Consider the following 12,927-nt stretch of genomic DNA (forward strand, 5'->3'; position numbering starts at 1 on the left):
ATATCAATCATCAAGGCTGATGAGATGTCATTTCGGGGATTGAACGAATCTTTAAAAAAATCAATGAATAAGCATGTCTTAAGTGAGTTGGTCTGTAAATCAGAATCACAGTAACTACTTTGGAGTGCTGGCCAAGTGTGGTGGCTGCAGTGGCTTTAGTCGTGATCTTCAATTTTGGATTGCGTATAGTAGTATAATGATCATTTCGATTCTCTTTTGTAAAACAAAAGGTGAAAGGCCGTCGAGATTTAACTTTCCACCTGAATGGTTGACTTTGGTACTAGCACAGTTACATCGGCCTGTTCAATTAACTCAACCTATAGAGTTACAGGGTATAATTTTCAAATTTGCCACGCGAATCTGTGGCACTCGACGGATGGACTCTCTGTTTACGTGGCATACGATCCACGACTGCCCAATCAAACGCCATCCGGGGATTAGAATAGCAGTGATTGTCGCCGTGGTGAGGAATGGTGCCTTCAACCTCGAAAATGTACATCCTTGTCACAGGCTGTCCATCCCCTCCCTTCCTCCCCCCACAAAGGGCCACCTCTGGACACCCCCTACCTAAGCATTGGGCAGTAAATCTCTCGAGAAAAAGGGGCGCGCACCAGAAAGCCATCGCATCAGCCGTCGGCCACAATGAAGGCGACCGAGAACCCAGCGCGCGAGCACAGAGCCCCATTTGTGCCGCTCGGTTTGAGCCTCGTAGCCTGAAGCATCCAGCCGAGCCGTGAAAGCCAAACGCACAGCTCCGCGTCCGAGCCCCCCGCGAGAGATCAAGGGAGCGGGAAGAAAGGAAGGGAGGAGATGTCGGTGTGGGAGCTTGGGGGGGGAGGAGGGGTGGTCACATTTAAGCTGGGGGTATTGAAAAAAACATTGATCAATTAATCTCCCATCATCCCCCGCCGTTGAGCAGCCTTCCTACAGCGACGAGACTTTTTGCCAATGTTGGTGCAGTGAGAGGACCAAAGGAAAATGAATAAACTCCCAGCCACTTCATTTCTCGCAGCGATTGATTTATCTCCCCGCTAATTATCTGCCACGTATTTACGACGATCAAATCACCATAAATGTGCCCGATCTTATCAGATCTTGGAATATAAGCAAGGTATAGCTTGCTTCGTACTTGGATCGGTGGCTATCAGGGCTGTCCTGATGTTATAGGCGTAGGGCTGCAAAGTGTGACCAAGAGATGGGCGATGCTGAATGTAATCTCCTCGTATACACCGCACCAAGACACATGGATGTAGGGTTGTTGCCACCATGCCAGGAATTGGCTACTGTGTTCAGGTGGCAGCAATTGATTTGTACCGAGATCTGGTACAGGTATCGTGTGGAACTTTCTACCATTAAACTGCAGTTTAAAAAAATACTTAGGCTGACTGAGAAATGTCTGGGTTTGATCTGCAAAAAAAAAAGTTGGCAACTCTACGCGGATGAGGGAACAAACACAAAATCAGAGCCATCATCAAATCGATTGTTGAGAAAAGTCATTGTGCTTGGGTAGAACAAATCGCTCAAAGAGATGATGGTTGATTGACAAAATGGCAGCCAAAGAAGAGAATGACCACTCCAGACACGAGGCAATAATATCAGTTCATGCACAGGAGAGAGACGGATCACAGCATTACAGGATAACGAGGAATGGTCATAGCGTGTAAAGAGGCTTTCATCCAACAGAGGATAGACAACAGCTCACAATGATCATTTAAGTGGCATTGACATCACATACGACCAAGCACTGGGCCCTACTGTGCAATATATACTTGTTATGCACCTTTGTGGAGCATTATGGGCAATACGCAGAATAAACACAGACTTTTATTCATTTCTCCAAATACACATTATATGTTGTTTGAGTCCATCAGCCAATTGGGCCTTTATGAGTATTATTCAGCAGCATTTGTTAAAGCAAGTAAGCCCTGGACTGGTTTTGGCCCTTTGGATCAGGAAATCATGCTCGTTAACCCAATTACATATGATGGGTTGCCAGTTATATTTGGCAAGGGCACTCCACCGTCACAAAGTGTATAAGAACCCCATTATACAATTACGTTCAGACGTCCATGTATCTTCAATGCTAAAGAGACATGCTGTCTCAATTAGATGTCATCGGGTAAAATATAGGTGCATTACCTGTTATTTACTAGACAAATTGTCGGATGATTATGCTTCCGTTGCTGCGTTGGCAGTGGTGTACTGAGCACCATTCAAACAAAAACCTAAACACTGGGTGTGTGGCCTTCAAAGCAAAAAAAAAAACAGAATACGGTATTTATTTATACTGGAGGAATCAGATGAAGCTACACAGAGCTCTTTTTCACAGATATCCAGTAAGGGTCGGGTCAGAACGTTACGATAACAATACAAAAACACACGTTAGGAGTGCAAAGTATAGAAAGGTAAACAAATCACTTAAAATATACACATAAAACGAAACTATATTTATTTTTTTATCTTACCAGGTAAAGCTTATTGAAAGCATTAACTTATTTTTCAGAAGCGACCTGGTCGCAAATGATCGCCGAACAAAGTGGTTTTATCATGTGGACATTTATAGCAGCAAAAAAAAATATCGAAATAATCTCATATATATAAAATAGGCGAACGTCTTTTTTGCCAGTGTCTACGACTTATTAGGGGCCGTCGATAAATGACGTCACGCACCTAGGGGGGGGGGGGGTCAGACATTTGTGACGATGTGTGACGAGGGGGGGGGGGGTGAGAAATGTGACGTCACATCAAAATGCGCAACTTTAAATAAATATGTAAATATGGACAACACGTTATTAAATAGACTTTTTGATGTTTTCTCCTACAACATCAGAGTGCAGCGCCACATTAAATACGCACTACAATGACAATAGTTTATAGCGGTTTGAAGCATGTTTTTTTTTTGGGGGGGGGGGGGGGGCAGAGCTTTGTGACGTCATATTTGAGGGGGGGGGGTCTGACTTTTTGTGACGCCGTGTGACGAAGGGGGGGGTCAAAAATCGTCCAAAATCGGGTGACGTCATTTATGGACGGCCCCTTATGTCGAAGGGACATTTGCCCAAAACGTCGCACATTCTAACGTGTCTTCTTCTTTTAAAGGCCACAGCGTTATTGACGAATCTGTTGAGTTTTGTTCTATCACGGAGATTTAACCAGAGGAGGATGAGGAGGAGGAAGAAAAGAGAGGGAGAGATATCTTAGTAGAAGAACAGAGAGTGAGTGAGCTTGGGTGGGTGGGTGAGCTTGGGTGGGTGGGTGGGTGAGTGAGCTTGGGTGAGTGAGCGTGGGTGGGTGGATGAGTTTGGGTGGGTGGGTGAGCTTGGGTGGGTGAGTGGGTGAGCGTGGGTGGGTGAGTGAGCTTGGGTGGGTGGGTGAGCTTGGGTGGGTGGGTGAGTGAGGGTGGGTGAGTGAGTGAGCTTGGGTGGGTGAGTGAGCTTGGGTAAGTGGGTGGGTGAGTGAGCTTGGGTGGGTGAGCTTGGCTGGGTGAGTGAGTGAGCTTGGGTGGGTGGGTGAGTGAGCTTGGGTGGGTGGGTGAGTGAGTGAGCTTGGGTGAGTGAGCGTGGGTGGGTGGGTGGATGAGTTTGGGTGGGTGGGTGAGCTTGGGTGGGTGAGTGAGTGAGCGTGGGTGGGTGTGTGGGTGAGCTTGGGTGGGTGAGCTTGGGTGGGTGAGCTTGGGTGGGTGGGTGAGTGAGGGTGGGTGAGTGAGTGAGCTTGGGTGGGTGAGTGAGCTTGGGTGAGTGGGTGGGTGAGTGAGCTTGGGTGGGTGGGTGGGTGAGCTTGGCTGGGTGAGTGAGTGAGCTTGGGTGAATGGGTGAGCTTGGGTGGGTGGGTGAGTGAGTGAGCTTGGGTGAGTGAGCGTGGGTGGGTGGGTGGATGAGTTTGGGTGGGTGGGTGAGCTTGGGTGGGTGAGTGAGTGAGCGTGGGTGGGTGGGTGGGTGAGCGAGGGTGGGTGAGTGAGTGAGCTTGGGTGGGTGAGTGAGCTTGGGTGAGTGGGTGGGTGGGTGAGTGAGCTTGGGTGAGTGGGTGGGTGGGTGAGCGTGGGTGGGTGGGTGAGCTTGGGTGAGTGAGCGTGGGTGGGTGGGTGGATGAGTTTGGGTGGGTGGGTGAGCTTGGGTGGGTGAGTGAGTGAGCGTGGGTGGGTGAGCTTGGGTGGGTGAGCTTGGGTGGGTGGGTGAGCTTGGGTGGGTGGGTGAGTGAGGGTGGGTGAGTGAGTGAGCTTGGGTGGGTGAGTGAGCTTGGGTGGGTGGGTGGGTGAGTGAGCTTGGGTGGGTGGGTGGGTGAGTGAGCGTGGCTGGGTGGGTGGATGCTTCTTGCGTGCCAGAGTCAGAACCGAATAATGGCCGAGGAAGGGGCGGGATTTCGTTTTTCTCACCCGGAACGGTCCGTTGGAGGGACCAGAGTTGCCTAGCGACCGCGTGTCGGCGTCCTCGAACGGAGCACGCCAGAATTCTCGACAGCATCTCCGCCTCTGTGTTTACCAACAACAACAAGAACAACAACAAGAACAACAACAACAGGAACACGCACGCACGCCGAGCAGTTATTTAACGCGCCGTTTTGACTGTGAAGTCATAAGCGTTTGTTTCGGTTTGGCTCACGGAGGCTTTTAACAACACAAAACCCCTAAATATTTATTGAATTCTCCGCGGCCGATGAAGGTAAACACAACCCTCTCCCACCCCTCATCCCGCAAGCGAGTTCTCACATTTACTACTACTGCGGCAGTTTACGCATTTATTTTTGGTATTTTGTACAAATTAGATTGTTTATGATGAAGCTCGCGAGGTCGCGGCTGTTCACGTAACGCGCGTTTTGCGTATTTTTATTCGCTAAATCCGACGTGAGGGTCAATGTTCGCATTCCTACCTCGGTCGTGGGTCGATAAATCGCGTACTAGTTTGGGGTGGGGGGAGAGAAGTCGACTTGTGGTTATGGTCTCGGGCTTGACGGGCACGAGTCTTCGTCACCTTAGTGATCTACCATTCATTTTATTTTATAACTACGTGACTTTACCGAAAGAACCAAAGAATATAGCTATACCATTCGTCAATGACAGCCACCCCTCTCCCCTATTGTTTGTTTGTTGTTGTCAGTCTGCGTCGGCATCGGTCGTGGTGGTGTGGGGTCGGGGGGTATTTGACCATACTTCACCGCGCTGGTCACTTGTAGGTTGGTGTAGACCCCCTACAGCAGGGGTCGGGAACCTTTTTGACTGGGAGAGCCATAAAAGCCAAATATTTCTAAATATATTTCATTGAGAGCCATATAGTATTTTTAACGTATAATAAATTAAATATGTCTTACTTTTAATGCGACTTCTGGTTCTGCATGGTTTTGCTGATGGCCTTGTAGTCTGGTTCATACGTGGTGAGGTTGAGCTTCATGCAGGCGTGACCCGTGAAATGTATTTAAGTATTTTTAAATCAGTTCCAAACTGATTTTTTTTTTCAACTCAAAATTGTCTGGGAGCCATATGCCGTCACTGGAAGAGCCATATATGGCTCGCGAGCCATAGGTTCCCGACCGCTGCCCTATACCAACCTACACCCCAGGCACCCTGTTCAGATGTCACCACTGAGCCACCGCTCCACCGGTGCATTCATATGTACTGTGTAATGAACCGTGGTTTGCTAAAGGTATAATTATGCATTGTAAGTGTGCATAAGCACGTATTTATCTTTAGACCTTCCATTCAAGAAGCGATGCCTAATATATCACTGGTAAATCACAAACGAGGAGCATACTCTTTACCCTCGCCATAGAAATGTGGAATTTCCACCACTGGCTCAGGACTGTAGACGGATGAGCTCAACTGAGTGGTGACAATGCATTGAAGTATGTCAATGTAGTATAGCAACGTGGTTGGTGGATCAAATAGAGATCGGGCCGTCACGTGCGAGATGACGCTTGGAGGAGGCAGTGCAGCAAGTAGGTTACTGTCAGGTTCTGTCTGTGTGGCCGAGAGGTGAGTGCTGTACCCTCATATATGTGGGCTTTCTTCGGGTGCTCCAGTTCATTCTTAAATGAACATTTAAAAAATACCCCAAAAGCAAACTCGAAAAATATTCCATGCAAAACCCCTCCTCAAAAAAATAATCACCTTGAGAGTCACTGAGGTGTTCCTGGGAAAAAGACCAGGACATTGTACAGCCTATAATGAAGTGTTCAGGGAAGCTTAGCGGAGTTGAGCCTAGACAGTGCTTGGATGGGTCATCACAATGCATGAAGAAGGTGATGTAGTAGTAGTTTTGTACTATGTAGTATTGTACTATGTGCCAACAGCTGTGCTCCCCACCTTCGCTAATCCACACTGACCAGCATGGTGGAGTATGATCAATAAGCACCACGACCCGCGTGGCGTGGGCAGCCTTTATCCAGCAGTGTATTAACAAACAAAGGCTGTACATGTACACAAAACTGTCAGAAGTCATACCATACTGGTTTGTACGGGGACCTCATTACCTTGCAGGTGGGTGTCTCCCACAGACCCCCTTCTCTGCCTGATTTGGTATCTTCACTATCAATTGGCTTGGGTAGTCAATGTGAAATTTCCACTGCAGTATGATGATTATGAGCAATGCCTCATTGCTCATTTGAGCAGTGAGATTCTTTTGGTCAGATTCCCATCTTGGAGAAATGACAGCAATGGCCAACGAAAATCATAACAACATCAACAATTTATATTGCGTTGTAATGCATGCAGCTGCATCTCCAGACATTGTACAGGAACTACATTAAGGCAGCTGGGGTGAGGGCAGGGAAGCATCGGAGAGAGCAGAGAGAAAAATGTACGTACGTATTTTGAGCTTCTTTCCCACCGTATGTAGCCAAACGTGCTAATCGGACAACAAACTAAACACAGAAAGCAGCTCTAAAGAAATGCGTTTTCAATCTCGATTTAAGAGTGCATAGCTCCAGTGGCTTCCTAATATCGGAAGGAAGAGCGTTCTAGACAGCCGCAGAAGCGCGTCTGAAAGCACGCGATGCAGTGACCGTCTTTCTTCGATGGACAGCCAAAAGCCACTGCGAGGATGACAACACTGTGGAACAGCCCGGGACAAAGCAACAGCGCCCAGCACCAACAATGGGCCCCATATACAACTGGCACAGTCAAGGCATAACTAATGTTTTTTGAGGATTTGCCCTGTTATTAATGGAAGGCATCGATCCATTTTTGCTAAAAAAATGGACGAATACGAACTTTCATTTAGATATATTCTGGTCCTTTGACTTCTAAACATGGACAAGAAACATTGACAAGTGACTTGTAATTCCATTTCCTTATCACAAGCGTCGAAGAAAGACAACAATGGCTCACGATGATATCGATACAGATACACGCGCACACACCAAACCATTAATCGGACATTTATCACAGCAGATCTCGCACGAGCCACGATCCGAGACAATGGCGGTGGCGGCTTCATCGGCGGTGGCGGCTGTGGCATCGGCCGCAGAACCGTCATCGACGTCATAGCGCGGTGGCGATGGATCGCTACGAGCGGGTGTCGGTGCTGGGCCGTGGCGCGAGTGGGGAGGTGCTGCTCGTGCGAGACTCGGCCGGCGCGCGTCGCCTCCTCGCCCTCAAGCTTGTGCCCGTGGAGCCGTGGCGGCGTGGGCGGTCGCGGGAGACGGTGCTGCGCGAGGCCGAGCTGCTGCGGCGGCTGCGCCACCCCAACGTGGTGGCGTGCCTCGAGCACTTCTTCGCGTGCGACAATGGAAGAGGAGGTGGAGGAGATGGCGGAAGAGCAGGAGAAGATGCAGCCGAGAGCCTGTACATGGTGCTGGAGTACTGCGATGGCGGGTCACTGGAGGACAGAGTTCGGAGGGCGCGTGAGGCTGGCCAGTTCATCGCCGAAAGACAGGTATGTCGTCGTTGTAATCAGCAGCATCAATATCATGATCAACTTTGCCAGCAACCGCAGCAGTAGAATAGCAGCAGCATAACTAGTAGCAATAGTATTATCATCATCATCTTCAGCAGTACCAAATGATGATCATCAGCAGCAGTACCATTATTAAATTGACATCATCTTCAGAAGCAGCAACAGTGGCAGGAGCATCATCAGCAGCAATAGCAGCCGTAGTAGCCACAACATCACGATGGCAGTACAGAAATTGGGTTCCTGTGCCATATGTTTGGAATTTAAGTTTTTGGTGTATCTCTTTTTCCTCTGCTTACCTCCTGTATGTCAAATGCTCATGAACATAATTGGCCAAAAATCCCAGTGCAGGGCTCTCCTGAAATAAAGATGATGTAAACAGATCATAACAAAAACGAATGTAATAAATTTATATAAATCTGTGCCTACCTGTGATGTCATTATACACAGAATTATACATAGCTCTGTTTGAGTAAAGCTGTAAAATAATCAAACAAAAGCATTAGCTACATAGAATGTAGACATATATGTCTGTGCTGTCATTACAATACAATTGGATGTATGTATCATCTGAAGTGCAACTACATCTGAAGATGCTCTTCCATGGTACAGGTCATGCAGTGGTTCGTACAGGTGTGCATGGCTGTGCAGTACATCCACTCTCTCAAGATCCTGCACCGTGACATCAAGACCTCAAATGTGTTCCTCACCAAGGCTGGCACGGTCAAGGTATCTCTCAGATATTTCTTTCTGTCTCTTGCGAGACTTAAATGTTTTGTGTAAAAGACCCCGACAGAGGCAGACAGATCAGCTTGATTAATGCCTCCCACTGAGGTATTGTTTGAGTTTTGGAACTCGAGAGAGAATACAAAATATGATTCGTAGTAGACATTTATAAAGCAAGATTAAAGCACAAGGGACATATGGGTATTTATTTTTCATGGGTGCCTGAACACAACTGGCAATTAAGTTATTCCTTGCTTTTAGTTTTAAATACAACTTTGCTTATGTGCGTGAACGTACAATACACTCATTGTGTGACGGAGAGCATGACCGTGAGATATTGTGTTGTATCCTTAAAAATAAAAGGTATTTTTTATACCACTATTATTCCGATTGCTCTATTGCCATAATGTCACAAGGTGTATTCATGCCCTGGAAAATAATAATAATAATATCAAAGTGCCCTGCTCACCTTTGGCTCACCCACAAATACTAATAGCATGGAGAGAAATTTCCTGGGATAAAAACTCCAGACCTACATAAATAATCCAAGTCCTGTTATATTAGGGGTTTTATTGGTCTTATTCCCAATTTAATGTCAACTGTGCCATGAGATCACGAATCAATTCCGATTTCTCACAGAGCAGTGTGAGAGAATGGCCGATGGAAGGTGATATCACAGAACTACGTTTGAGGTCCCTTCTAGCAGCCACTTATCCACACGATGGACATTGCACTTTCCTGAGATGTGTGTCGAATGACAATCCCACCAAGAATGTATTTATTTAATGCTCAGAGCTGGAATTATGTCACTGAAAGCTCAAATTGAATGTGTTTTGATTTATTTTGTGCATCATTGGTGACTCGTCTGACACTGTCAACTCACTGCACTTGGCACTTCGAGATGTTCCACATTGGGGGCGCGGTGTAAATGATGATAATGCATTTGAGGACCCGGTTTAATCGTGGGTAGCTGCCTGGATTCAAACCCAGGATTTCAGTGGTTGTGAGAACCCAGTGCTGGATAGATGATTGCATCGCACGACCGTGAGGGATTGCTACGGTGTGGGGAGATCGTCATCCAGCAGTGGATTTATCAAGGCTTCATGCAAGAGAACTAGGCGGGGTAGCTTTCCGACGAACGATTCCAGATTTTCTGTAGCTCGGTTAACATCTGCATTTTGCAGATTTCGTTTTTTTTTTACTTATTACTTTTTAAACGGCTTTTGTATTTATTGGGGCCATGTATTTAGTGACGCATTTTTCCATATGTACTAGAAAAATCTATTTCAGAAATAAACCAATAACAGTAACCCCTTGGTAATCTGCAGGTTTTAGGGTCCAAGGCAATCATTTGGATTAGTGAGCGCCGTGGATTAGTCAGACAGTTTTAATTAAAAGAGCTCGCACGCAGTGTGCAACATTCTCATTACTGAATTGCATGCGTGGCCAGCAGGATGCTGTAAAGCCTGTTGTGGTGTATTTTACCCAACTCCCCCCCCCCCCCCCCCCCCCCCCCGTAAAATGTTGTCCCAATTCCACCCCAATAGTGCTCTCTGTGTCGTGAGACAAAGTGTCGTTTTAGTTGTCTTAAAGAGCAGTGGGAAACAGTTTCTTAGAGAAGGGCTCACGGAAGCGGATATCACAGACCTAAATTTGAGGTCCCTTTAGTGACATGCAGACCACAAAGTATAGCGGGACATTTTCTCATTCGCCCTGCCACGTGAGAGTAATGTTTGTCGCACGACAGGCAAGCCATGCATTTTTTTCATTCTTGGAGCTGGTATTGAGAAAAATATGTGATGGTTTTTTGTGTGCAATAATTGGTGACCAGGCTGAGACCATCAATTTACCATACTAGGGAACCATATTTAATTGCAAGTGGCCAAAATCCGGTTGCGAACCACAGGACCTCAGTGGTGCCGACTCAGTGCTCTGTTCTCTGAGCCATCTGGATACCTCTAACAAATAAAATAAAACACCCGAATGTTAGAACACACTTACTGCAGTGTGAGACATTTTACATTTATAGGGCCATGCAAGAAAAGGTGACAATACACCCACGAGTCACATCATCAGTGAGCGCGCATGGTCAGCTTGCCACTGGTCTCATAAAAAAAAAATCTCATTTAGGACAACGTACACCCCTCTAAATTAAATACAGTATCTCATTTTATGAGCAAGGGCCGGAGGGGATGGAGAATCGGATGCGGAGTGAGAAGTCCAATCGATGTGCGAAGTATGAGCAGAGCGCGGACAAGGCGCCGAATACGCGCCGGTTCGCCTCGCGCGCAGGGTTGAATTACCCGGGACGATGGGTTCACCCGGTGGGTATTTCATGCGTACGGGAGCGAGGGGCTTCCCATTACTCGGGGGCCTGCTGTAAGTAAAGATGTAAATAATAAAATGCGTATTGCACATTCAAAGTGGATTTCAGTCGCGTGGGTGTTTTTGCATACGCCTGCCCGAGGAACTGGAACACGCCAATCGCTTTGGGTTTTTGTTTTTGGCGAGTTAATGCGGCGGCAATATCTGTTGCTTTAATAATTGGTGTAATGTCATAATTCATTCTGGGAGCACGCGCAGCGAGAGCGGTAGCGAATTGCTCCAGTGGCTGCAATTAAAAGCAGAAATGGCAAAAAATGCTTACGCTGGGACATCTTATTAAAGCAATTATTAATGCATACCAAGATGTAAAGTAAAAATATAATTAGCGGCCAGCATTTCTTAAATCGTTGCCGCTAATGCTGTAGCACTGTCTCACTTTGTGGGACGTGAGCCAGGGGTTTTTCAGCTTTTGTAATTCTTTGGTGAGAAAAAATGTAACCGGTCCACAAACGATGGTCGGCAGATAGCATCCGCAAATGCCCCAAACTCACTACGTGCAGTCAGTAGGAAGATCGCAGGCTAAGAGAGTTTTGGAGGTGCCTCCTCAAGCTATGCTTGCAAAGAAGACACAGTGGAGTGATACAAACCTACTTAAGCCCTGCACCACAAAGAAGAAAGAACTCCCGATATAAGTACAAATAACTAGGTAACATTTTGTTTTGCCCATTCACTGTCAGGCATATTAAAGCCAATGCCATTTATTATCCCCTGTTGACCTATGGGTATTCCCGATTGTCACTTTTGTTTAAACAAGGTGTTTAACTTCATTGAGTCTCAATGGCAAGGTATGTACTCAAAATGAAATGCCAGCAGGTAAGCCGATACTGTGGGCAACAGCATACAATACGGTGCAAAAGACGGATTTGTAATATTCATCATCACCATTATTCATCATCATCATCATAAGCCATGATCAATCCACTGCTGGATGAAAGATTACACCTATCACCTACACACGAACTGATTTCGTCGCTTTGTCTCTTTGAAGAACGTCCTCTCAGACGCATTCTATTAGCATTGCGTGGCATTTTTTGTTGGTATTTATATGAATACTCGCCTATAGCCCGTCCAAGGACGTGTGTATATGGCAGTTAATCTGAAATATTGAATTGAAAATAATGACCCGCTCATGATTATTAATGAGGGGTGCGGCATGTGGAGTGACGTCACGCGCAGGACACACATTCTTGGCTTTTATTATATTAGTAATTTTATTTACTAGCTCGTGTAGGTTTGTGATTAATTATGGGCACAAGACTCAAAGAAAGTGCTTATTTCGAATTGAGTTAAAATAATGGCAAATTTTCATCAATTTAACAATGTTGGTACAGTCTTATTTTTTGGTTGCATTTTGTTTGATTTTCTGCTCAATACAGATTGATGTATAGTTGGTTAGTACGACAATCATTGAAAGAACAAAGTCAATAAAGGGTACTGACATAGGAAATGCCAAAGACAAAGGACACCCATATAGCCTACTAATGCTTTTAAAAAAGCACTGTTAGTGAGCTCCTAGTAAGGCTTGCAATGAGAATATGGTGTGACCAACACCACTCTTGCTGCCTTTGCTTTCGTCGTGCCGACATCTACACATTGCAGCAGGAACTAATTTGAGGTCAAGTCCACCTAGGGGAAGCCAAGTCCTGGTTCAGATATTTGCCACCGATATTGGCCGTGAGAGGGAGTATCACTCAGGTCACCTGGTTCATAGCGCAGTGCACTAAGTTCTCCGCTATCGTTCGGCAATACCACACACATACAAAGTAACATTGAACAACTGTCGTTACGTTATGTCTTTATATACACACACACATATTTATCGATATAGCAATGTACGTGGACCATCCATCTAACCATTCGTCCATGTGACCAGCCGTGTGCCCATCCACCTCTTTATCTACAGTGTTGCATGCCCCCCGCGCTCGCGCATTAATTC

At 46.4% G+C, this 12,927-nt stretch overlaps 1 protein-coding gene across 6 annotated transcripts in view; it reads left to right on the forward strand.

The window, feature by feature from the left end:
- Positions 1 to 4,383: 4,383 nt before the first annotated feature.
- The window catches only part of LOC133350004 (uncharacterized), a 79,896-nt gene continuing 71,352 nt past the window's right edge, over positions 4,384 to 12,927 (forward strand). For 2 of the 6 annotated variants that reach the window (XM_061563942.1, XM_061563945.1), the window contains exons 1-3: positions 4,384 to 4,655; positions 7,376 to 7,862; positions 8,493 to 8,609. In XM_061563942.1, coding sequence (XP_061419926.1) covers positions 7,485 to 7,862; positions 8,493 to 8,609 — 495 coding nt within the window. In that variant the 5' untranslated portion in view covers positions 4,384 to 4,655; positions 7,376 to 7,484. The remainder of the gene's footprint in view (positions 4,656 to 7,375; positions 7,863 to 8,492; positions 8,610 to 12,927) is intronic. The other 4 variants (XM_061563944.1, XM_061563947.1, XM_061563943.1 and 1 more) reach the window with 3 other exon arrangements.

The sequence above is a fragment of the Lethenteron reissneri genome, chromosome 32 (genome assembly GCF_015708825.2).
Source record: "Lethenteron reissneri isolate LAM-NWPU_2019-01 chromosome 32, ASM1570882v1, whole genome shotgun sequence".
In the NCBI taxonomy this organism is placed as follows: Eukaryota; Metazoa; Chordata; class Hyperoartia; order Petromyzontiformes; family Petromyzontidae; genus Lethenteron; species Lethenteron reissneri.